Source organism: Pavona decussata, unplaced genomic scaffold (genome assembly GCF_977016875.1).
Source record: "Pavona decussata unplaced genomic scaffold, jaPavDecu1.1 SCAFFOLD_64, whole genome shotgun sequence".
NCBI classification, from domain to species: Eukaryota; Metazoa; Cnidaria; class Anthozoa; order Scleractinia; family Agariciidae; genus Pavona; species Pavona decussata.
The window spans coordinates 3,210,368-3,236,948 of record NW_028145484.1 but is presented as its reverse complement, the minus strand read 5'-3'; the positions used below and the strand labels follow the sequence as shown (position 1 = coordinate 3,236,948).

Sequence of the window (26,581 nt, the reverse complement as noted above, 5' to 3'; positions counted from 1 at the left end):
CTAAAGTAATATAAAAACATTAAAATTGTTACCTTCGTGCACTTCGTTGCACTAAACTTGTTGGTAGATTTGAGAATTGCAAAGTATGTTTTACAAACATGAAGTTATCATTTAACCAACCTCGCAGAGGTTGGTATACCTATGACAAGATTCCTGACAAATTATTTGCAGACAAAAATATTCAAAGTTGTTGAAGTTTTTATTTAGTCCCTATTAATCAGAACATTTTTCCGCTTTAACTTTAGATTAGTCTATACAAGCAATGTTTGAAATCAAAATTACTGTACAATTTTGTTTGCCCAAAAACCAATTCTCGAGCAAAAACATACATTTACCCTGTCCTAAGATGGCAATATATTGCTGATGTAGAACGAATAAGGTATCACTGTAAATTGACAATCAAATTATTATAAACCCTTGCACTCTCAGAAGTAAGCTGTCACTCCTAATACGTGGTTATAACTTTTTGAGTCTGTGAATGAAATCCTAAAGTGTGACCATTCAAATGAAAGCTACGGAGCAGTACTTTCCTGTGGTGCTGTTTGTTATGCTGTCCAAGGTGATTCTAACTTTTGAGTCTGTAGATGAAATCCTAAAGTGTGACCATTCAAATGAAAGCTACTGAGCAGTCCTTTCCTGTGGTGCTGTTTGTTATGCTGTCCAAGGTGATTCTAACTTTTGAATCTGTGGATGAAACCTTGAAGTGACCATTTAAATGAAAACTATTGAGTAGTGCTCTTTGTTATGCTGTACAAAGTGGCTCTAACTTTTGAGTCCTAAAGTGACCATTCAGAAGAAAGTTACAGAGCAGTACCTTTCTGTAGTGCTGTTTATTATGCTGTACAAGGTGGTTCTAACTTTTGATTCCGTGGATGAAATCCTAAAGTGTGACCATTCAAATGAAAGCTATTGAGCAGTACTTTCCTGTGGTGCTGTTTATTACGCTGTACAAGGTGGTTCTAACTTTTGATTCCGTGGATTAAATCCTAGTGTTTCCATTCAAATGAAAGCTATTAAGCAGTACTTCCCTGTGGTCGTGTTTGTTCCTCGGTATTTTACAAAAATAAAATTCGACTTTTTTTTCGGTGTTTCCACCTTGGTTTCTTCCGAGAGTGAAAGGATAAAATAATTTCAAAACTAGCCGGCAGCATTTTTCATCAATAACTTGTAGTTTTGGAAGACGAGGCTTTCATTTGGAGACGAATATCATCAGCGAAATGAAGGGTTTCTTCCCGTTTTCATAATTACAAAAAATAGCACGACAAAAAAAAATGCCTTCAAAGTACGAGCTAGTTCGTGATTAGCGAGGGAACTCTTTCAAACCGGAAAGGTTTTCCAAAGGGACGATATAACGCGAATTGTACCTAACACGAGCAAGTTTGTTCTAAGGACTAGGAAAATCCTTTCACTTTTCAAAAGAGTGGAGGAAATTATCAGTTGTCGGTTAGAAAGAAAAACGGTTGAAACTATTTCGATGTGAAATGACCTTCGAACAAAAATTAACATCGCAGTCGGTTTTACAGAACGATACGCTCACAGAAACAAATCGGGTTACTACAAATGTTGTTATAAGAGCTCCTGGGCTATGAGAAGCGTTTGTAAATGACGGAATGCTCGTATCACCAGTCAGTACTCGAGAAGCTCCTTTCATTTCTATCAACCACAAGGATCTGAAGAAGCTTTTTGGATTGCGATTAAGACTCGCGCACAGCGTAAGACGTTGAGGAACTCAGTTTGACTTCAAATGGTAATGCTCCTTGTCAGCCAAATAGAAAAGACGTATTCGCGTAGCAAATATGTCTACGAAACACATTAGACCACAGCTTGATTGTTTCCAAGGGCTGCGACGAGACTGCATGGCATTTCATACATCTTCAGCGATTAAGAACCTCTCCAGGATCCATATTACATGCTGCAATCGTCTGCGTTAATATTGGTAGCGGGAGCCTATAAGGATTTAACGTCAGTTTACAACCACAAATGAAGCTGTCCACATTGTTTATTTTCCTTAAAAAAGAAAACAGATGCGTGAAATTTCTACAGTTTACTCCAATGTATTTGGTATCGTGTCTTAAGCCATTTTGCGTCACGCGACGTGCAACATAGCGTTACCGGGAACGCACACCGTCACGCTGTCCTCTCGTTAGCGAGATTTTTTTCACGAAACCATTCACTTACACCAACGCAGCGTTGCTTTTGGCTAAAAAAACCTCACGACGTTAAATTCGCACGAGCCAAGTTCGCACGCGAGGCAGGTCAAACGAAGACCTTGGCTAATCCATCCGCGCCAGCACTAGCAATGTACGGTCGATTGGGATGGAAAGCTACGTCATATATAGCCTCATCAAATTTCTTCCTGTGTGAGGTGATTTCTTGGACGCATGTTTTGCTGTCCAGGTTCCAGAGACGAATAGAGCAGTCGTGACCTAAACGAAAAAAGAAACAAAAACAACAAAGTAAGCGTATTGACAAGGTGACGGACAGGAGTTAACACTTTCTCTAAGAGTAACATGTGGTCCCAAATTTCTACTGAATGGATGATGAAATCCTTAAATGTAACTGATCGAAAGAATTCCCGTCAGTAATGCCAAGTGTAACTATTCGATTCGGATAGAAAGCCAGTGAAAAATACTTTCTCATGGTATGATGTATGATGTTCTAGTCTGTGAATGATGTGTGATCATATAGAATAGTGCTTTCCCAGGTCCTGATACAGCTTTGAGTCTGTAGATGAAATCCTAAAGTGTGAGCATTCAAATGAAAGCTACTGAACAGTACTTTCCTGTGGTGCTGTTTATTACGCTGTACAAGGTGGTTCTTAGTTTTGAGTCTGTAGATGAAATCCTAAAGTGTGACCATTCATATGAAATTCTAAAGTGTGACCATTCATATGAGAGCTACTGAGCAGTACTTTCCTGTGGTGCTGTTTATTATGCCGTACAAGGTGGTTATTTCTTTTGAGTCTGTGGATGAAATCCTAAAGTGTGACCATTCAAATGAAAGCTACTGAGCAGTACTTTCCTGTGGTGCTGTTTGTTATGCTGTATAAGGTGGTTCTTAGTTTGTGACCATTCATATGAAAGCTACTGAGAAGTACTTTCCTGTGGTGCTGTTTATTACGCTGTACAAGGTGGTTCTTAGCTTTGAGTCTGTAGATGAAATCCTAAAGTGTGAGCACTCAAATGAAAGCTAATGAGCGGTAGTTTTTTTGTGGTCCTGTTTATTACGCTGTACAAGGTGGTTCTTAGTTTTGAGTCTGTAGATGAAATTCTAAAGTGTGGCCATTCATATGAGAGCTACTGAGCAGTACTTTCCTGTGGTGCTGTTTATTATGCTGTATAAGGTGGTTATTTCTTTTGAGTCTGTGGATGAAATCCTAAAGTTTGACCACTCAAATGAAAGCTACTGAGCAGTACTTTCCTGTGGTGCTGTTTATTATGCTGTACAAGGTGGTTATTTCTTTTGAGTTTGTAGATGAAATCCTAAAGTGTGACCATTCATATGAAAGCTACTGAGCAGTACTTTCCTGTGGTGCTGTTTGTTATGCTGTATAAGGTGGTTCTTAGTTTTGAGTCTGTGGATGAAGTCCTAAAGTTTGACCACTCAAATGAAAGCTACTGAGCAGTACTTTCAAGTGGTGCTGTTTATTACGCTGTACAAGGTGGTTCTTAGTTTTGAGTCTGTGGATGAAATCCTAAAGTGTGACCACTCAAATGAAGCTACTGAGCAGTCCTTCTCTGTGGTGCTGTTTATCAAGCTGTATAAGGTGGTTCTTACGTTTGAGTCTGTGGATGAAATCCTAAAGTGTGACCATTCAAATGAAAGCTACTGAGCAGTACTTTCCTGTGGTGCTGTTTATCAAGCTGTATAAGGTGGTTCTTACGTTTGGTCTGTGGATGAAATCCTAAAGTGTGACCATTCATATGAAAGCTACTGAGCAGAACTTTCCTGTGGTGCTGTTTATTACGCCGTCAAGGCGGTCCTAACTTGACTCTGGATGTAAGCCTAAAGTTTGAACTGATCCGAAAGGGTTGACCATTCAAACGAAAGCTGCTAAGCAGTACTAGGTGGTTCTAACTGTGAATAAAATCTTAAATTGCGACCATTCAACTGAGAGTTATCCAGCACAACTTTTGCAACTTACTCTTACTTTTTCAATATTTTATGAAATGAAATCTGGGTTTTAAAACTGTTTTAAAGCACGCCTACAAAATGTCAGTATAGGGGAAATAATTAGGCAGGTTGAATCCTTACTTCCAGAGAGTAAATAAAGTCCATTAGGATCCACTGCTAAACTTGTTACTGCATCCAGATGAGCCACCATAGTGTGAATCTGTTTACCTGAACAGACAAAATACAACAGTCTTCAATGCAAGATAAGATGAGATAGCTTTATTTAGACACGGTAAAGTCCTTCAGGTATTTATAAGGAGAAAAAGAGAAAACTTACTATAACTTACAACTAATAATACAATACAATAAAATACAAGAATTGTGTCTACTTTAGCATTAAGTAAAAGTAAATAAAAGATGACTTCCTGCTTTACAAGATCGCCGTGTATAAGTGATTACCTTACTCTGGGAAATTGTGAGGACGAATTCTAGATTTAAAACTTGTCAGTGACGATGCCTGCCTTAAATGATCCGGTAAACTGTTCCACAATACCGCTCCACTTCCACCGAAACTATTTTTTGAAGTGTTCAGTAAGGGGAGGCGGCAATGCGAGTTTGTTCAACGTGTTTCTTAAATTATATGGCGTTACGTCCGTACGAGTAATAAATTTTGAGCTCAAATACTCAGGAGTTTCATGCGTTTCGCCAGTAAAAACTGTCCGTGAGAGATGCGAGGCAAGAGTGTTTGTTGGCAACGGACCTTGAAGCCTATAAACATGTCATTGATTAAACAAAACGAGTGTTCTTGGTTCTGTTGCGGAAGATCGGCTGACAGATGCCACCGAAAATTTGATGTTCTTAAAGCGATTATCACATGCTGGTTTTAAGAACATCGAGGATTTGACTTAAGAATTGTAGGCAGGATTATGAAACACTTGTTATTCTCAGTTCCATAGTCTGCAGTACGCAATTTGGCGGACAAGCGCAGGATTGTTTATGTGAAAGGAGTGAGGAGTGAAAGGACGGGAAGAGAAGAGAGCGAGGAGCCCGACTTCCTCTTCCGCGGTGGGTCTCCGGCATGGCTCTCTCCAAATAACCCCGACAAAATGCTTGAGGGGGGCCCTTCAATATCGCCGCTCCCTGTTTGAACAAATTCTCCAAAATGGGAACACAAGAAATATCTGCGAAACAGTGAGGAGAAAGTGTATGCCGATATCGGGGCTTCAAGGGTCAAGAACAGACAAGGAATGAAGGTGATCTAAGTGGGCATCAAGAAATCAACTACGGTGATGTCTAAAGAGTAAAACTATTTAATAAGTCATCGTATCCTCGCAAGTTACATTCATAGGGAAAAAAGGTTTCACTGTTTAAAAACTTCTAAATAACTAAATAACAGTAAAGAAGCTTGTTATTTTGATCATTGGAGTCTTACAAGACTTAACGACAGGTTTCGAAGACTCGTGGTTAACTCCCGAAGATTTGCTGAAAGGTTGCAATGACTTGTCGGAAAGTTCCAAAGTCGAAACGTTCCGTAGACTAGTCGACAACTCGCGACGGATTGCTGAATTGCGAAAAGTTCCGAAGATCCCGACGAAGTTCCCGACGGATTGCCGAAAGGCTAGCGCGACTTTCCGAAAAGTTCCGAGGAATTGTCGATAGGCTGCTAAAGACCCCAGTAGGTGTGGTTCAGTAAATGACAGTATTCCAGAGTAAACCGCTTACACTGTAAAGGGATTCGATTGCTGATGTTTCAAGCGTTAGCCCTTCGGGATTCACTCTGACGAAGGGCTAACGCTTGAGACGCCAGCACTCGACTCTCTTTACGGTGGCCAAATTACCTTATCAACTCTGTCGATAAAACCAAACATCCGTTACGCTCCCCACCGACGCAGCACCACAGTTTCTTTAGAAACTTATCCCCTAATCATAGAGCGGTTTTCAATTGAGTGTCGAAAGTCATTCGCGTTTGCTTTGGTTTTGCATTACTACGCTCTATGATTGGTTAATAAAACTCGCGCCACCTTCTCAACCAATGGGAATCCAAACCAAAACCAATTATGTTTTGGTCGCACGCGTTTTCCCGCGCTTGGCGCCGGTTACATGTATTTGCTTTGAATTCTGATTGGCTCGTTGTGTTGTTTACATCTGTTGCGATTGGCCAGAGTAATTACTTTGGTTTTGGTTTAACGACACTCATTTGGAAACCGCTCTATCGTTTACAATGTAAATTGTTTTTAATCCACTTGAAGGGATCTCATATTAGTAAGAACAACCGGCAAGGCAGGCACCCTCTTTTCTTTAGACTTGCATTTGAACAGCTCCTTAACAACTTCCCTGAACCGGCAGGTGCGCAGAGAATACACGATTGGGTTGCACGCGCTGGAAAAATAAGTGAAGAAAAACGCAAAATACTCCGCCCAAGGAGAATTAATTCCGTTTCTAACGAGCAAGCCGTGAACTACACTGGGCACGAAGCACACAAAATAAGCCACAACAACTACTGCGATGTTTCGCGCCGTTTGAACTTCTTTCATTCGCAGCATGCTAAGCATTTGCCGTCCTTGTGGCGAACAATCGTCTCTACCAGCAATGGCTAATATTCGCCACCTACTCGCTCTAACTGCGCGCCACAACAGAAAACCAAGAATGACTATTCCAAGAAATGAGACGCCGAAAACACCGAGAGCAACTTTCCAGCCTTCGGCATTGTATAAAATCCGGCGGTATTCCATCAGCGTTAAGCCCTCGTACGGCGCGAGAATTCGATCGCGGCGGAACCCTAAAGCGATTAGAAGCACAGTTCCAGAAGCCCAGATACAGGCGATGCCGAGGAACGCTTTAGATTTGGTCTTCCAAGCGTGATACCGGAGATTGTATTTGATGGCTCCATACCGATCTGCCATAAGCAGAAGCAATGCTGATACATTCAAGTATATCACGTAATTATGGAGAGAGGAACACACATAGCTGACCCACTTTCCTCTAAAGATGTCCGCTTTGATGACATAGTAACCCACGAAAAGAGGCATGTTTACAAGAGCGTTACAAAGATCGATGATCGACAGATTTACAATGAAAAAGTTTGGGATTGTACGCAGTTGTTTAAAGTGATAAACAGCACAACAAACTAAACCGTTCCCGGCGATCGCAGTTACGAAGACTATTGCCAACAACACAACCTGAATTGAAAAAGTCGTTGGATTCACTTCATCCTCTTCAACCGACATTTTAATTATTCCACCGGAACCAAGTGTGGGATATCGGAGACGGAAAAGATGATGCTTGTAACAGTCTTTAGGAGATCGGAGGAGAAAAACGGTTTCGCCAGGTTCAACCTGAGCACGAAGATGAGCGAAAATAAAAAAGTTAACGTCTAGAAGCAAGAAAAGTTTTGCTATATTGCGTTCAATTCACGTACACCTGTGGACTGCCGAAGAACTGGGATGCGTTTAAGTATACCGCTCACTGGAGTCCTGCGAGACTTCATGTCAAAAAGTTCAAAGTAATAACGAAGAAAAGTGAAAATTTGCACTGTTTCAGAAGAGTTCACAACCTACAACAACAACAAAACGTTTATCGCGACAAAGGATGAGTTTGTGGAAGTTCTGCGAGGCGAAGTTCACTCAGAGACTCCAAAATTAATTGAAGATGAGCGAAATATAGACGTCTTGAAGGAAACGCTAAAAGTTTAGAATTCAACTACGCAATATTGTCAGAAGTCGCGTTCACGCTGTCTTGATTAAACGAGTTCCTTCTCCAACTCATCGAAATGCGTTGAGAAGCAGGAAGACTTGAGTGGCGCGTTTGAGGTCTCAATGGTTTGACCGGTGCCGCTTGTTAAACACAATCTCGAGGGCTATTTCTTCGAAACAAACGCGGCGAGAAAGTTGAAGCAAACTATGAAAACTCGTGAACCTAATCAACAAGGAAACGTTCTAAAAGCCTCCGTTAGCTTATACTTGCTGGTTCCCTCCGCTTTCGTGAAGTAAACAACACGTTCATCTCCTTTTTCTGCCCGAGATAAGAGAAAGGGCATTTGCCGTTATTTTCCTCTCCATAAGCTAAGTGTTAATGAACGTTATAATGATAACAATAATCATGACAACACACTTACTGAATCATTCTTTACATTCCCTTTCTTTGTTCAAGACCTTCCGCTCCGTTTTTAGCCTCCCACGCGATCGTTTTTAGGGGACTCGCATACGACTGTGTGGGAGGCTACTTCGTTTACGGAGTTAAAAAAAAAAATCGATAGCATTTCGCTGTTTGAAACGAGCGGTACAAACTACACACACACATACAAAAGACATTCCCACTTCTAATTCATATTGCCAATGGAGGGAAATTTTTACGAAAATGCTTGGAATTAAAACCAGGAAAAAACGCTCAACTAAATTCATGACGAAAGAATACGGCTGCCGGATGAAACCAAAACTCAAGACACGCATGCGGTTAACGAATAAAAATCTTAAAATCGGTCACGCCGAAAATAACGTCAGGCTAACTTCGAGTCTACTAATGAATTTCTGAAAGGAAATCATTCAAACGCCAGCCATTATGCGGTATTTTCATGTGGTGCAATTTAGTATGCTGTGTGAGGTAGCTCGATCTTTTTGAGTCTGTAGGTGAAATCCTTAATTCCATTGATTCAAGAGAAAGCTATTAGGTAGTACTTTTCTGAGAAATTTTAGCAGTTAAACCGACAAAAAAGGAGGAAATTTGAAAGTTTCTATTCTTTGGGGGTGAGTGGGCCAGTAAATTGCCCACGCGGCCACGCCGCACGGAAATTATCATTTGAAAACACACAATTTCCCGGCAACCATGACGCATTTATCAAAGAATAAGTCACCACTTCTTTTCGCACCTTTAATATTAATACTCTGTGTTCTATGACAGATGTTATACGTTTGAATGGATGCTTATGAAGTTCTCTACAACAAAACAAACCAAGCAATATATTTTCTCTGTACAAAAGACGCAATTTCGACGATTTCCATTGCTCACGATCAGGAAACGTACTGTTCTTTCATTGCTCACAGCAGGCAGAGAAAAAATAATTTGGAAACAATTGGAAATCATATCTCATTTAAACACAACGACTTTTAAAAAGTATACTTTTATTTTAAAGGACGGTAGCTCCTTTTGTTGCTGCACATACGTTCTGCGCATCTTGGGATGGCCCGAGAAACTAAACTCTAATTTCGTGAGGACGACCCGTGCCTCCTAATACGAAGGTATTTTTGCGCGGTTTGTGACTATGCGGGAAAAGTAGATCTAAGTAAGGGTCATTCAAATCCAAAAAGAAAATTGGGGGTAACCACGCATTTTCCAGACACAATTAAGCTTCAATTTGGACAAAAAAAAATCCATACATTGTTATGTACCGTATCTTAAAGCTTTTTACAATTACTGATGCTTAATTATCTCTGAAAAATACGTGGTTAGTTCCCCTCAATTTCCTTTCTAGGTTTCAACAGTACTTGCTGAGATATGCTTTCTCCGTGTCGTCCTCAACTGCGCAAAAATACCTCTGTATCACGAGGCACCGTCCTTTAGCACTACTGCGACAATAACAGTGAAAATTGTTTTGGCGAAACGAAAAGAAGCAAAGAACGAACGAGCAAAAAAAACGGATGCGTAAGATGCATCCAATACCTTCTACACACTTCAAACACTGCCCGTAGCTACCTTCGTACATGTCAGTTAATTCAATGTGAGGTAATTCCCAGTTTTTCCATTCATTCTTAGTTTGATTTTCTAGACGAAACGGATAATTTGTGCCAACGGGAAAAGTCGACGACTTTTGAATGATTATGTGCATATTTTCATTATTTTTTTATGATATTATACTACTTACTGACTGGTTATCACAAAACCTTGTTAAGGAAATTCACGCTTAAGAGCAAGGCATTCTTCGGTTTCGCCAGAAATTTCTAAAACGCTCAAAAAGGCACTCAGACCAGAAAACGTTGGTTTGATCATGAAGGATCCGATTAGCACGCGGTATGCACCTGCAAAATGGCGGGAAAATGTTGGTGCAGCCGCGTTTGTGGCGGGAACACGAAGGATAGGAGAAAAAACATATTTTTTTTAAAGTCAGAAACAAAATTGGAAAATACAACACGGGGCAAACGTCGATAAAGATTGGATAAGCTTATTTGTAAAATTTAATGTCGGGAAGTTTGATGTAAACAACGAGCACTCAAAACGAATATACAAAACACTACAGCCAAATCTGCAAACCCGTAAAGACGAATTAGACCTTGACACGGTAATTTTTAATGACATCATAAGGCGATAGTAAAATGGCCAAGTTAGAGAATTACATCTAAGGCAAATTTTGTAGACGTTGCGATGGCGGCAAAATTGAATTCGAAAACGCAAGGCTCGGAAATGTCGATCAAGACTTGATAAGCTTAGTAAGGTTATTCGTCGAGTTTACTGACTTGGGCGATTTAACCTCAACAACGCACACTTAACGAAATGAATTTCGAAAACATTCTCTGGCCCGAATGATAGAGATAAGGGAAGTGGTGGGAAAATGCTGGTTTGACAAATAATATTAAAGCAACCGTAAAATGGCGGGAAATTCTGGCGCAGCCGAGCGATACGCATTTGGCAAATGACGGGAAATTCTGGCGCAGCCGAGCGATACGCATTTGGCAAATGGCGGGAAATTCTGGCGCAGCCGACCGCTAATAGGCATCCGTCAGTCTAACAAGACTATGGAGTCGCGCTCCGACCACTACACACTTACAAAATGACGAAAAATTGCTGGCGCAGCCAAGTTAAATAAAATGGTGCGAAATCTAGATCAATTAATAAAACGAATACTTTGGGAATTACATTGTATTGTGCACAATAACACTAAAAAGATGTTTTTGGACGTTCTAAAAACCGCATTTCAAAATAACTAGGAATGAGGATTTCCTGTCGCCGAACGGCGGGAAAGCATTTGGGCAGGCGCGTTTTTGGCGGGAAATGTGGATGTCAAGAACCGGTACTTACCAGTATTGTTGTCAAAGAAGCGTATATGTCTGTCCTCGTGTGCTGTGACTATGAGGGGGAGGGTGGGATGGCTGACTACTTTGTTGATTTGAGTTGATGGTGAATTATCTGCAAACAAAATGATAAACAGTGTTGCGAATATTGTCACGGGTGCCAACAGATTGTGGCCGTAAAACATGTTTTAAATGTGGAAAACAAAGACGAAAAAGGACTCTAAAAAGCTTTTGCTGCAGTGTGCTGACCAATAGACCGGTTCACCGGGTGGAGCGTATCAAGCATAATCAGGGCAACATGGCAGGAAATTCAAAGCAAGGCTTGCATGACAATTCAAAACTATGAAAAACTGTTGACAAACCCCAAACTCTTCAGTTCATAACTGAAGGAGGATAAGTTTGGAGATCATTGCTACAATTCAGGGTTTCTCCCATACATTCTTTGTAATCTACAAACTCAAAATTTACAGAGTATAGAAGACACCCCAACTGGTAATTAAAAAGAATTTCAGGAATAACTGTGATGTCCAATTTATTCCGTTTCATCTTACAGCTCATACGCTTTTATTGAATTAAGTTCAAAAAATGTAAATTCACGAAGAGCTTAATTTATAGCTTCGAATTTTTATACAAACCTTTAATCCTACAAGTAGAACCGCAAGCACAAGCGCAAACATAAGAATGCGTATTTCACAGGAAAACGCCCTCGACGCAAGCATAAGCACAAGGATCAAATTTTTTCCTTTTCTTGTGCTTGCATTGCGTTTGTCTTCACTTGACATAAAGCTCTTATGCTTGTGCTTGTGCTTGTACTTGCATCGCTAGTGAAAACCAGGCTTTAAACTACTTGCCATGTTGCCCTGGAAACCCACAATGCACCAAGACCATGAACCTGTCTATATCACTGACAGGGTCTAATACATCTAAAAATATAGACTGCAAGTAGTCCCTTTCTGGTCAGTCGAGAGGGTGGGCTCTCAGCGCAGCGACGGACTGGAGCGAGGATAAATAAACGACTTCGCTCTTTTGCTCCAGCTTTTTCGTGCTCGGCTATTTCGCGCGACCTCTCGACTATCCAGGAAGGGACTGCTTGCAGTCTACTAAAAATAACGCTTAAAAACCAACTTACTGTATGTTTTTGCACTGTCGAGCGTAACTACTGGTGCTGCTGTTTCCAGATCATAAATAAAACATTGAGCAGTTGAGTATGCCGCAACCATCTGTGACGTTTCGGTGCGGATAAAGTCAATTGACGTGGGAACACCACATCCTTCTGCAGATGGATAAAGAAGCACAGTGTAAGGGTAAAATAACAAAGCCATTGTTAACTTACAGTGGTTACAGTGTCCCGAAACACTTTATTTACAATGACGACATAACCATTAGAATGCATAGAAGTATGTTACTTTCCCTCCCCAGAGAGGGGTTTCAAGTCAGAGACATTAGAAAGCTGGCTTTCTGACCCAACAAAAGGAATGGTAAACTTGAGAAGATTTGGACAGTCACAGCTACTGACACCTTAAAATTCTTCATTGACTCCTTGACTCTGAAAGTTATCTGGGACACTGCCTCCCACAGCAGCCCACGAATCATGGCGACAAAAATCACAATATGTGGATGAAATCCTCAACTGAAATCCCACAATGTGACCATTAGAATTTATGTATGCTATCAAATTAGCAAGTTCCTTCTATGCTGTACAAGGTGGTTCTAGCTTTTGAGTCAGTGGATGAAATTCTAGGGTGACCATTCATAGTAATTATTATTATAATAACGAAAGCCACTGAGCAGCATTTTCCTGAGGTGTCTGTCAATTCTGCTGTACATAGCGGGTCACAATTATTTATTTATGGATAAAATCTTATCCAGTGATATCTATTGCCTGTATGTTTACATTAACAAATGTTGTTTTACGTTTCAAGTCTGTGGATAAAATTTTACACCATTGAGTTTCTGGTGGGAAAAAAGGTGTCACTCTAGGGAGACAAAAAGATGAGAATATTATTAACAGAATATTAGACTTGCCTTGTTCAGGAATGTAGGTATTTAATAAAGGTGATTTTAATGTGGGACTCCAAAGCCTACAGCTACCATCTGCAGATGCCGACAACAGCTGCAGTGAGCCTGTCTGTACCGCCAGGTCCCACACAGCATCTGTGTGCGCTACCAAGATGCCGCTGAGATTTTCAGAATCTGGAAAAGAAAGTCAGTCAAAATGAACAAGGAAGTAAAAACAAAAAAGAAAAGAAAAGAAAAATTCCCACAAGATCATAAACAGCACTAATATGACATCACAGAACACAAAAACTGAGGCCAGCCTTTGGTTTGGAATGAACTCAGTCAAGCTTTAATTTAAGAGAAACTTTGGTCTTTGTATCAATTTATGGAAATCAACAATGTTGATAAAGTTAATTTAAAGCCTGCTTTCAACAACTTTCAAGAAAACTTACCATAAGGACCATATGGGTCAATATCAAGTGAAGGAATACTCCAGCAGATGATCGTTGAGTCAGCACTGCCACTAAAACACATCTCACTTGTCGAGTTGATTACCACTGAAAGGACAGGTGCACTGTGTACAAAAACCGAGCAAAAATTAATATCATCAGAGCCAAGAGTGAGTGGCAAACCTAAAGGAGGCCAATAAGGAGTTTAAGCAACCACTATGGATTTGCTGAGAGCAAAGGCTTTGGAAATTAAAAATTTTATGTCCTTGCTTCACTATCAATTGAATGATTAAACATTCTTGCTTCATTATCAAGATTAAATCAATGAACGGGTTTCTCTTCCTACATGTAACCAAGATAAGATGTTTTAACCCTATCTAGAACAGGGGGGGGGGGGGGGGGGGAGTCAAATCTGCTTGCGGCAACTTTGAACCTGAAATGTGAGCAAATGCCATGACACTTTAGGATTTTCAGTTTTTTCGGAAAATGAAAAGTCCCTATTTAAATGAAGACAAATTACTTTTCTTACTGTAAATATTATGTTTTTAGTTTATATTAGTGTTCCTTTATTGCTTTTGACTACTTTTCGCTCAATTTTGGCGCTTTCCTGAAGTTTTGGGGAAATCCAGAAATCCAAGATGGCTACAATTTGGTAATCACGACGACAATACCATGTCATATGACGTCATCACTTCCCGTTACAGACCTCAAAGGAAACGTCTCTGGGTATACTACCCATCCTCCAAGCCTCACTGTCACAGCTTTTATACCCCAGCTCCCCACAAAAAAAGCCCAGTCTAGAAAGGGTGAAGGAAACTTTAAAACCCCATAACAAAACACACAAATAATCCTTTTTTGTGGTGTGTGCTGTCCATAAAATGAAGATGCATGAGCAGATGCAGTTCTGCTTATTAAAATATTAGAATCGCAGTCATAGTGAATGAAAGGTGATGAACTTGATGATTAAATTGTTGTTAATGAGAAGTCAATATCAATAGAAAGCTAGTTACCTGTGGCCTCTGAACGTGTAGATGGGCTCAACATCTAATATATTGCTCCTGTAAACAAAAAATAAGCACATCAGATTGTGCGACAACAACAACAACAACAAACACATAAAAAGCTATCTTATCAGTGATTACACATGGTCAGTACCTATTTTTGCATTCATTACCATCTGTGAGTTTCATCATTATTTTCATTCTGTTGCAGTTCCTTTCAAGCATGCATGAAAAGTCAAATATCCCTCACATGATATTTCTTGTCTAGTGGGAAAGGCGTGTTTAGTTGCTTTTGTTTTTTTGAGGTTGCAAGTTGAACCTTATATTGGATTGTCTTCCTAAATATCATGTCGAATTTTCTTGAGAGGTGCAAATAAATTACCGGAATGTTAACTTACATAAGAATGTTATTATTACGTCATAAAAAGGTTCAAATATTTAATCATTCTAGGCAAGTTGACTTACTTTTTCTGTGGTACAGTTTTCTGAAGATTCCATAATTTAAGCGAGTGATCTTCTGAAGCAGTTATGAGGGCTGCCTCAGTCGGGTGAAAGTACAGTGATCTAATGCTATCGAAATGACTGCAAATAAACAACACATTACTTTGTTACAAATTGCAATTTCTAGGTTCTTCTTTTTTCCCACACATGCACTACAATATTATTCAAGTGGTGGACTCTGAAGTTCAGTTCTTAGTTCAACCAACCACTGTTTTTCACTGCCGTCAATCATTGTATCAGACCTATTAGGAAACAAACGCATTTAGCTCAACGGGTCCAAAACATCATGCTCACATGCTGTGCTTGGCAGATTTTGTTCCACTTTGTTGGTTTCTGTTTTTTTTTTGCAGACAGTCGGTTGTTAGCAGTGAAAAGCAAAAATTGTTATTTGGGTTTGAAGTTCAAAGTTTACAAGTTATTGAAAGATGCAGCTTCATGTAAAATATACCGTTAATACCTTCTTAATGTGAACTTTGGGCTCCATGTTTTCCTGAACTCCTCCTTTGTATTCACCTAATAAGAAAAACATGAAGATGAATTTAAAAAATCTCATGTTTACAGGACCATCAATAACATTGCTTACATTATTTGCCAACTCTCAACAAAACCAAGGACTATTGTATAGAGAGTAGAACTATAGAAACACAATGCTTCACACTGTCTTGTCTAAGCAACAATTTTTTTTTCTGGGTTTTTCACATAATTATTACAAAGCATGGAGAACCCCCCTACCCCCCCCCCCCCCCTTACATTGCAAAAACTAAAAACCAGGGTACTCAAAATTGCTTCTTCTACAAAGGATCTATCTTGCAGGCTGTCTTGAACACTTACTTCATATGACAATGCTTCAGCCTCGTTCGACACTGTCAGACTCGCCAATTCACCCAGACCAAGGGCACTCTCAAAGGGCTCGTCAGCTGTGGTTGCCGGGGGTGATGCACCTTTACCACCACCAGCAACATTACTTGGTACTGAGATGCTAGCTATAGGCGGGATCTCGGCAGCAGCACGAGAGCCGATCAGCCTAACAGGGGGAGGAACGTTTATGATGGGTGGGGCAGGCGTTGACTGTGGTGGCATTTCATCTTCTCCTTCTAGATTTGCTAGCATGGCCTGTAGAACTGACTTGGTTGGTCCTGTGAGTAAAAAAATTGCTGACTTAGACACTGAGTTGATAATTATATCCCGTGGATTATGACACAAAAAAAGGTGTGTGGCTGGATGGTAGATGTTCAAAGGGTGATGGAATGCTTGCACTTTTATGGTTATGAGAATTCCAATTTTTTTCTATTATTTTTCAATACAAACAGAAGCTAACTTGAGATTATATCAAAACTGAAGGCGCTCTCTTTAGACAGTACTTAGTGGCTGAATTTTTGCTTACTTTTTTGGCTCTTCTTAGTTTTCTTCTCTTTCTTGTATTGCTCCTTTAACTTGGCCAGATAGGTTGAATCCACTCCCCATTCATTCTAGAACATCACAAAATCAAACTTTTAATCAAACACAATAACTATTCATGAACACCATCCTTGTAGTCAAATGGGTCACCCTGATTAATCAAACAGGTTTGTACAAACTTTAAGACCAATTTACAGGTAGCACAGTTAGTTATATTCTGACACTGTCCAGATTAAGGCCTATTTGTGAGACAAAAATCTGTTGCAGGATTTCTATCAAATTGGGTTGACACGGTCATGTCAATCACAATTCACAATAAACAATTGGTGTTAAATTACCCACACAACACAAAAAAACATTTAAAATCACAAACCTGTGTATTTGATTCACCTCTGTCTTCTATAGGGGAAAAACAAAAAAAAAAAAGAAAAGCATTTACCATGTAATATTATCTAGTAACATATTAAAATATTTTGTAGGGACTAGGGATGGTGCAGAGATGACAGCATTCCCCCCCCCCCCCCCCCAGCAATGTGGCTTGGGCTTGATTCCCAAACTCACATTATAATTTTTATGTGGGTTGAGTTTGCTATTGGTTCTGGACCTCGCTCCGAGAGATTTTTCTCTGGGTACTCCAGTTTTCTCCCTTCCTTTTAACAACCAACTTTTCCAAATTACAATTTGATCAATTAATGCTCTGAGCTAAATAAATTGACACTTAAATAAAGTGATTTATTGTTTTTTACTTTACTAAAGTCCAACAAATCCATGTAGTATTTTGCAAACAACAGAACCTACCTTGTGTCGTGGGTTCTTCTGGCAAATGAATATCCATGTCTTCTAATCCATCACCATTACCTTCCATTTCAATCACTGTGACATCCGTTTCTGAGCCCGAATCTTCGCCCATTACAAAATCAAACTCAGCAAGCGCGTCTGTTTCATCATCTGCAGTTAGCATTTCTTCAACAGCATCTTTACTCACATCTGCAAATGGGGAATAAACAGTACAGTCATGATAAGTAAAATGGGAAGAAAATAACGAATAAATGAACAAGTGTTCTCACGTTCATATAAACTCAGAAAAAAATTCTGAGTCCTCCCAAAGAGATTCAAGCCCATGCACTTCCAGGTGCTGGGGAGCAGGGATGGCACAGTGGTGAGAGCACTTCCCTCTCACCAGTGTGTCCCGGTGTCGACTACTGGTCTCGGCATTATGTGGGTTGAGTTTGTTGTTGGTTCTCGGAGGTTTTTCTCTGGGTACTCCAGTTTTCCTCCCAACATTTCCATATTCCAATTCGACCAGGAAACAGTGGATAGTCCACCCTGTGGAATCTACTGAAATTCCCATTTATTTTATTTTATAATTTTGTTTTTATTTATTTTTACTTTGCATCCAATAACATACATGTACCAAACAAGCATTAAGGAATCCCTGCAACTCTGATGTGAGCTCTGCAAACCCAGGCAATCAATCCTCACAGTGAATTACACAGTAAACAAAAATAATAATTTATTATGCAACCCCACCCCACCAAGCAAAATGCTGCAGAAATGCCAACATGATACAAGCATCTCACATGCTGCCATTTTGTACAAGAAGCACTAATATGGAGCCAAGCCACTATTTACACCACTGTTGGCCACCAAGTCTTGTTGTTGACAGCCTTTGTTGAATTCATTTCAACTTATCAAAAACCAGTAACTGCTTTTCTCACAATCAAGTGAAAACCCTTGATAGATCAGAACTACAATGATGGCTGGGGTGGTAAAAAAAACACACACACACACACACATACACAAAAGAAATAATGCATTACAAGAAGGTTTCTTTGAGCTGACCTCAAGGGGTTACCAGAAGTACTCTCAGTGGAATACAAGACAGTAAAACAAGCATAAATTTTGAATTCCCAGGGTGCTCACAGATAAACTGTACCCCCAGTTTGGAATGAAAAATTTGCATAAAAAGAGTGTTACTTATAATATTACTACCCAGTTTATTTGCTTTTTTCATCTTAGATATTTAGCTTACCTGGCTTGGCCCTTTTGCCTAGTCTCCTCCCCAGTCTTATGTCATCTCGATCATCAGATTCGTCGTCTGCACTCCCACCATCATCCAACTCGTCATCATTATCTTCTTCATCTTCCACATCATTTTGGAGGAAATCAAAGTTTGCCATAACTGCAGCTTCTGTTTCAAGATCATCATCCAGTGGAGGCCCTATGGAATTAACAACTGGCCGCACCGGAACTCTATTGGAGGAAAAACAAACAATCGATAAATAAAAGCTTCTGCACTTTTATGTTAACATCTGAGGTTTTGATCATGCTTATAACTAGAAACAATTTGGCCTACTATCCTGTGCATGTCTTGTGTTTGATACTACACTGAAATCGCACCTAGTTAAATTGTACTGAAATCACTGGTTCACAGGTGCAATTTGAACTTGCAAAGCTAATGCATGAAAAATTGTAGTGGAAAATGTAACAAAAATTGCGACCACACTGTTGCCTGCATAAATGGGCCTTACCGCACCTTTCAATAACATACAGACTCTGAACTTCAAATGCAACTAACGATTTGCATGTTTTACAGCTGTCAATCATAACTGCGGCAACAACCGGCTGACCACAAAAATACAGAAACTGACAAAGTAGATCGAAATCCGCCAATCACGGAAAGGTCTGCTGCATTGATTGACTGAAGTGAAAAGCTAATAGTTGGCTGAATCTTGAACTTCAGAGTCCGCGTTATTGAAAGGCGCAGTAAGTCTGCAAAACATCTTACCTTTTTCCAGACGGTATTGAGAGAATACCTTCAGCTTCATCTTCAGACAGCTTTCTATTGGTAGCTGAATCATTTCGTTTAGGTGACCGCACACGCTCTTCAATTACAGCAAACTCTTCCCCACGAGCTTTGCCCGGGATTCCATTTGGTTGAGGGTGATCTGGAGTAGAATCAGCCACTGAGAGGCCAAGGATAGACCTGACACGTGACGAACGCACGTCCAGAATAGTGTCTGTGTAGCCAACTTCTTGAAGGTACCTGAACAAAGATTTAAAATTACCTTGATTACTGTGATTGACAAGCATAATTGTGTTTTAAAAACCAAAACCTAAACATTAACTATCCAAACCTGAGGAAAACACAAGCAGACAAAACAGATTGTACACAACTATCACAGCCCATAATGTAATGGTGCAATTTCGATATATAAAAATTCAGCCTGAAACAATAAACATCACTGTGAGGCTCCAGGGAATAAACTCATATAAACTCTACAATTTATTCCCTGGAGACTCTAAGTGATGTTATTATTTCAGGCTGAATTTTGAATATATCAAAATTGGGCTATTTTGAACCTGTGGAATCAATTTGCCTGTTTCCTGTGATATCTGGACAAAACAATGTATAGTATTAAGCTTCTTGAAAGGAAGAAGGGGAGGGGGGTATCTGTTGTAGGTTAAAATGAATCCCAGGTTAAAATGATTTCAACCTAGGTTGATTTGTATTTTCCTTTGCTTCAGATGTAAATTACCCAACCTAAACAAAGGAAAATACAAATCAACCTAGGTTGAAATCATTTTAACCTGGGTTCATTTTAACCTACAACATATACATGTAGGCAAGGGATTTTCCCCAGTGGAAAAGGTTTAATGACTCTTACTACCACCTTTAAAATGCAGGGCGGATTTGAACAAAACATCTCAGCTACTCCTGCACCCCCCCCCCCCCCCACACACCACTCCACTCCCCCGTGGCTTAGCATTGATACATGTAGGTGGATAATATTGATGGCAGCATAGAATGCAACCATCAGCAAAATGTTCAACTTGAAAGATGCAACAATCCCCTTTGTTTGTTTTTATTTTTTCATGCTTTTTTTCTATTGCAAATGGAACAATGTTTCAATTGCCCTGTTCTACATCCTTACTATTATCGCGAGAGAGAGACCTGATCATTGATTATCCTCAAAGACTGTACTTACTGCCGTAAAAGTTGTCGACCCTGTCTCCAGTTCACTCCAGGTTTTGTGTTATTTGTAGTGCTATCATTGTGAGGTTCTTGTTTGACATTTTCCTCTTCTTTGTTCGCTTTCTCTGGTGATACTTCTGTCCCATATTTTAATCTATGGTATTTTGCTCTGTAAAAAAAAAATAATGTCAATTGCTAGAATTAATATTACTTCCTTGTTTGACAGGATACATGTATGTGTCCTTTGTTCCAAAATTAATCTTTTACATCTGCCATCTTCAATTTTTATACAAGACACTCCAATTACCATACATGACATAATAATAATAATAATAATAATAATAATAATAATAATAATAATAATAACAATAATCTTTATTTCACTGATAAAGATACATGTCAAGTGTTACATGGTGAATAATATAAAAAAAACCAAAGGCGCAAAAATTAACATTTTTATGTCTATCAAGACATAAAAATGGTAATTATTACTAATAGCTAGATTATAATTAAAACTAAGTCTACTATTAATAAAAAAAAAAACATCATGGGAAAGGGAAGGGGGGGGGGGGGCTCCCAAAATGCACTAACATTTTCAACTATGAGGTTAGGAGAGCTTTGGCAGCAAACCAAGATGGAGACAATGACGTCACATCTTGCTTTCTATAGCAAATCCAACAAGGTAACAAGTTACTAAGACAAATTATTTGCACCTGTAGGCACTGTGTCCTTGAAGCAAAGTTAAGAATAACTTGACATTTTTAAAAATGGTTGGACAATGTCAGATGACAGACTGTCACAGCATTGCATGCTGATATCTTGTAGTCATTCTCAAACTCTTAAGCCTGCCGCACACTTGAGGAAAGAGCTAAGCAAACTGGCTCGCAAGGCCAAGCAAGGCAATCAGCTCAGCTGTTTCCTCAAGTGTGCAGTTGCGTTTTCGTGAGTTTTTTGCCTCGCGAGGCCATGAGGAAAATATCTATCATGTGATATTTGAGATTTTGCCTCGCGAGGCAAAATTCTCACAAAAACTCAACCGCACACTTGAGGAAACAGCTGAACTGATTGCCTTGCTCGGCCTCGCGAGGCAGTTTGCTCAGCTCTTCCTCAAGTATGCGACAGGCTTTAGTATCCAACTATCTTCACTGTAATTGCTGGCCATAACAGCGGGCGTCTAGCTACCACTGACTGCCCTCCCATATTGTTTAATCACAAGAAACAGATGGTACATAAAGCTCTTGAACAAAAAAGTAAATAAACAAAGATTACCTTTCCTGTTTAAGAGCATACTCCAGCATCTTAATTCTTCTAATCAAATCATGTTTGAGATTTTCCTGTCCCTTCCTTTCTCCTTGTAAAAATGCTATACGAGCCTGAAAATTAAATCATTAAGAAAATGAACCTTGAAGACCCCAGTATCAATTGCTCGTATGCATGTGACGTCATAATTTTCTAAAATCCAAAACTAAAGAGCCTCCAAAATTTTTATCCTCACCAGGCATAAGAGGCCGTATATTTTTAACTGTTTACAATTTTACAGCTCCATAGCGTCCTTCGTTTGGAAATCAGAGCAGTTTGAATTTCACAGATATGGAGTTGCGTGACAAAGAGCTACGATCGACTTTGTTGAAAAATCTCATTATTTTCAGCTTTTTAGAAGTTAGAACATTAGAGAAAGTGCTTATGTAAGTGGTTTTGGTGTTCAGTACTGCTAATCAGTCGCTAGATAGCCAAAGTAAGTTCCAGATGTTAACGCTATTTTTCGGCCGCCATATTGGTATTCCGCAGAGGTACACCAAGATGGCGGATCCATACTGGGCTCTGTAAATTTCGGCAAAACGTTTTGACAGATATCTGACATTTGGGGAGACGTACAGGCCTAAAATTTGGAGAATTGTCTCCTTTAGTCATCCTCTATAATATCACAACTTCTCAACTTTTTCCACTGGATGGTTTTTGATTTATTTTTTTACTACGTGACAGTGCATACCAGCAATACGTATAATTATTTTCCTCAACTCTCTCCATACATGTATGGAGAATTTGTTTGACCATCAAAACATTTTATAAATATTTGGTGATCATTTTCTGTATTCTCCTGACCTGCACATTTTATTAAGTAGTGATATTGCAAAGGAGAAAGTGGATGCTGATCAGCACTGGAACTTAAAGGGTTAACACCACACTGACAATAAGCTCCAACATGAAAACACCTGGGCCAGTTATACCTCAAAGCAACGTTTTAACCAGAAGGGCATTAAGCATTACATGCTCATTTGTTGAACAAATTCATTGAAATTCACCTAATCTTTGTGAAGGAAAACCTTCTGGAGGTGCCCTTTTCGAATTCCGACAAAAAACCTTTGTCACTTGGTTAGTGTGCACGTTTTCCTGCATTTGACACCATTTACAGTCAATCCACGCCATGTGTGGCCGGTATTTTTGAAATTTGAACAAAGTTTTGAAATTTACATGTCAGTTTTGAACATTGGCAACAAGATTTCAGAGTTCCAGTAGAAATTTCTCTAGTTTATTGACGGTATAAAGCTATGAATTTTTCTTTACATTTTAGCATTAAGTATTTTAAGAATAACAATTGTTTCCAAGTATTTTGAATCGTTTTTTCAGTTAGTGCGTTTTTTTCGGAAAGATTTCCAGAGAAATGTTCAACATTCCATTCACATGTCAAACAGTACAAAGAGAAATTCGAATGTTCATTTCTGTCACGGAAATACTCGTCATGCATGACGTGGATTGACTGTAATATATTATCTTAACTGCTTCACGTTTTGAATTATTCACCATTTATGTAGAGTAGGAATACGAGTCCTGCATCCTTTGGATAAGGTTGTTTGTGTTATGATTGGTTAGACTGCAGAGTAAAGATAAAATTAATTTTCCAGCTTGCCTTCAGGCAAGTTACACCCAGGATGTAATACTCTGGAGGTCTTTATCATCAGCCAAAAAAAAAATTCCACTAACACGATTTATCATGAGAAAGACTCTGAAATGCAAAGTAAAGCCATACATGATTCACAGTTTAACAAAACTTGCTACAATTTCAGTTCAGCAAATCTGTGTTATAATGTCTTCCACATATAGTAATAACAATCAAGTAAAATGGTCCAAAATTTATTTTAGATCTCTTATCACAGTATACATAGTAGTCCTGCAATTTAAATTTCTTTACTTTTTTCACAACCTAGTGTAAATACTTCCCCCTGTCCTCCGCCCCAACCCCCCCACCTCCCCCCAAATAGAATCAACAAGCTCCATAGCAAAAGCCGTCAGCCCCAGGTATTCAGACATGACTTTCTTTGCCACGGTAAGAGCAGTTACATTGGTTTTAGTGTTATCATACTCGTTTGAAAAACAAGGTGTTACATTTAGTAAAAGTCTGGTTTGTCTAGCATGATTGTTCAAACAAGGGAACAAGGATAGTTTTGAAAAGGACTGTTGTTGGTAACAACTGAACAACACTTGGCAAGACTACTTTGACCCAGTAATCACAACAAACAAACATTTGTACATTTAGGCCTTAGATTTACCTCTGCACTAAATAACAATTTGTTTATTAAGTAAAGGCTTTATCTGAAACAAATAAAACCGATAATCCTCAATGACGAGTACAGTTGTACTGTTCCTTATACTCAGTGCCTCAAGTGTGGAGCTTGTATAAATATTATATCATGAATAACTGTGCTTGGCTTAACTGTACAGTTTTGAATACTGGTAAAACACAGATCAATCCAACCTTCTATTGTGTAACAGCTGCCTAAATTTAAAGTTATTTTTAAGGTACATGTACTGATAATCAGCGATAACCATTTATGATCAATTGGTCAGAGTAAACATGACTAATCATTCTTTATATTTGCATGCAGCTTATTGAAAGCCAATATTCAAACTATTAACATCTCAAATTGTGTTTTTGTTTCATGCAATTATGAAAGTGTATTTGAAAGTATTATAAGTTTTGTCACAAAACTATGACTTACAGACGTAAATTATATTATTTTACTTACAACAATATATCCGGACAGTACCCATAATTTATTTGATAGTAATCGTCAGGACAAAAGCAACAGGTATTCAAATGAACTCCTGATTGAAGATTCTAGAATGTCTAATCAAGATCTGAGCCACTGGTCATATTGAATTATTTATTTGGAAATTTCAAAACAACTCTTTCCCACAATTAAAGTCAACTCTGGTGTTGTGCTTTCTCCGGTCATTATTCCCTGTTAAGCCTTTGTACTGTAAGGTGTTCGGCACAGTTTTACTTGTAAACAAGCCAAAAGCTAACTGTATGAGCAAAGGGTAACAGAGTGTAAAATATAACCAAGACACAAGACTCTGACAATTACTCACCAAATTGTGATTTGGATGTTGTTATAACCAAGAATTTTCTACCAATGTAGTACAAAAATCAATTATCACCAAGTTAACATGTACACTTTTTCCCAAGCTGTCACAGCACGCTGTAACAACGCAATCGAATTTTGTTTTAAGAAAAGATTATCCTAAACTCATACAGCTGAAGTTGTGACAGGTCTACGTGCATCAACTTACAATAAGCTTACACTATTCCAAAACATTTGTGAAGATCGATATCGTCTAGAGATCGAGATAGCTCGCTACGCCACGCACAAGTTTGCTACAGAAAATCTTAATCTCAGCTTGTCGACTACAGCTCGTTCAAACACGAAAAATTAAAAAATCTTCGTAAAAATTCAAAGGAAAGAGCACGAGCAAATAGATAGAAGCTAAGATCAGAATTTCAAAATAAAAACACCATGGTCTTACATAAAAGCAGTCCTTGTTAAGAACGTTTTGTCAAAACAAGTGAAAAGGGGCTTAAAATTTAACCATAACATTACGAAAGCCATTTAGCTCGAAAACGGTTAAGTACCAATATCTAAAGATTTCTACGTAGATCGATTAGACATTACAGTCAACGACAACTAGATTCATGGCTCGTTGGAATCTGCTTCCACACGAAGAAAAGCTAATTTTCAACGCAGTATAAATGAATATAGAGCTCTTTCTCTCCAACTCGATTTCTGTGTCAAAAAATTAAGAAAACACCTCGGAAGTAACCTTACATTGGATCAGAACACTCCACAGCAGATAAGATGAACTTCGAAGCTACGTAAGGTCATGAATGCATGCATTTACAACAGCAAAACGAAGCTTTCAAACGACTTGTATTAGGAAACACAACAGAGATAAAATGAGAGGAGAAACGGGCAAGTCTTAGAAGGTTGGAGGGTACAATTCACATTCAAAGGCTTCGAAAAAGTTTATAAGTTAGAAACTAACCTGCAATTCGGCTTTTTCCACATCCCAGTGAGCGCGGTCCATTTCGAATCTAGCCCATTCATGTTGAATAAAGTGCAAAATGCCCGGAATAGTGTACTTCGTCCCCGAGTCATTGTCTTGGTTTTGCGAAGACACGGGGACTTTTCCACCATTGTCGCTTTCCATGTCAAACTTCTGCGGACAACTCTCCTCTCTACTCCATGCAAGCCGCCATTGCAATTTAGCACGCGACAATCGATCGCTGCAAGAGAAACACCGAACGCGCCAAAGAAACCGTCATTTGATCTTCTGGTAATTCGTTCAACGGTAGCGATAGGTGTTCTTTAGCAATGGACAGCGATGAATATCGGTTTCGCTTGCTAATGGAGAAAAAGTAAAGCGTTCGCCTGTCCGGAAAAACCGCTATCTTATTGATAATCCCCTCTCAAAAATGGAAGACATTTAGATTGCCTTCAATCGAGATCACATGACATCTTCTCTCTACTATCACCCTATCAAATTCCTGCACACCGAATTCCGAAAATTTCCGAAGAGTACCGAAGATGCAGCGAAGATTAAACACCGCGCCCGCACGCCTCAAAACAAAATGAGAAGGCAGACTTACAAACGCTTGTTTAAGAAGAAAAAAGCATTCTGTTTTGCTCAGCATGAAAACAAGACCCACAATTCACAAGTATAATTTAAAATTCTACAAGCCAGCCCCTTTTCGAGGGTTTTTGAAAAACTGCCGTGAACTTGATTTTATGGTCAAAGCAAAAATAAACAATGACAAATACGTCATGTTGGTTTTCACAAAGTTTACCTTTACCAGGTCCCTTGCAG

The 26,581-nt window shown here is 39.1% G+C and overlaps 2 protein-coding genes across 2 annotated transcripts; both read right to left on the bottom strand.

Annotated features, from left to right (window-relative positions):
- Nucleotides 1-180: 180 nt before the first annotated feature.
- On the bottom strand, nt 181-26,223 carry LOC146478496 (striatin-like). Its single transcript, XM_085112023.1, has 18 exons — nt 25,760-26,223; nt 21,707-21,810; nt 20,451-20,606; nt 19,250-19,507; nt 18,494-18,714; nt 17,260-17,448; nt 16,835-16,860; nt 16,448-16,532; nt 15,895-16,199; nt 15,521-15,576; nt 15,028-15,144; nt 14,572-14,619; nt 13,565-13,686; nt 13,140-13,307; nt 12,244-12,387; nt 11,122-11,229; nt 4,255-4,341; nt 181-2,426 (listed from the first exon to the last, which is right to left on the bottom strand). The coding sequence occupies exons 1-18, from the start codon at nt 25,922-25,924 to the stop codon at nt 2,257-2,259; spliced, it is 2,529 nt and encodes an 842-aa protein (XP_084968149.1). The 5' UTR covers nt 25,925-26,223; the 3' UTR covers nt 181-2,256.
- On the bottom strand, nt 4,354-9,409 carry LOC146478497 (histamine H2 receptor-like). Its single transcript, XM_085112044.1, has one exon. The coding sequence runs from the start codon at nt 7,338-7,340 to the stop codon at nt 6,348-6,350; it is 993 nt and encodes a 330-aa protein (XP_084968170.1). The 5' UTR covers nt 7,341-9,409; the 3' UTR covers nt 4,354-6,347.
- Nucleotides 26,224-26,581: the final 358 nt, after the last annotated feature.

Bases quoted from the DNA above. Each gene is read 5' to 3' on its own strand.
- LOC146478497 (XM_085112044.1), bottom strand. From the start codon at position 7,340: ATGTCGGTTGAAGAGGATGAAGTGAATCCAACGACTTTTTCAATTCAG.
- LOC146478496 (XM_085112023.1), bottom strand. From the start codon at position 25,924: ATGGAAAGCGACAATGGTGGAAAAGTCCCCGTGTCTTCGCAAAACCAA. The intron at 18,715-19,249 runs GTAAGATGTTTT...TTCCTCCAATAG, and splicing joins TCAATACCGTCTGGAAAAAG to AGTTCCGGTGCGGCCAGTTG. The intron at 2,427-4,254 runs GTAAGGATTCAA...TTTTTCGTTTAG, and splicing joins ACTTTATTTACTCTCTGGAA to GTCACGACTGCTCTATTCGT.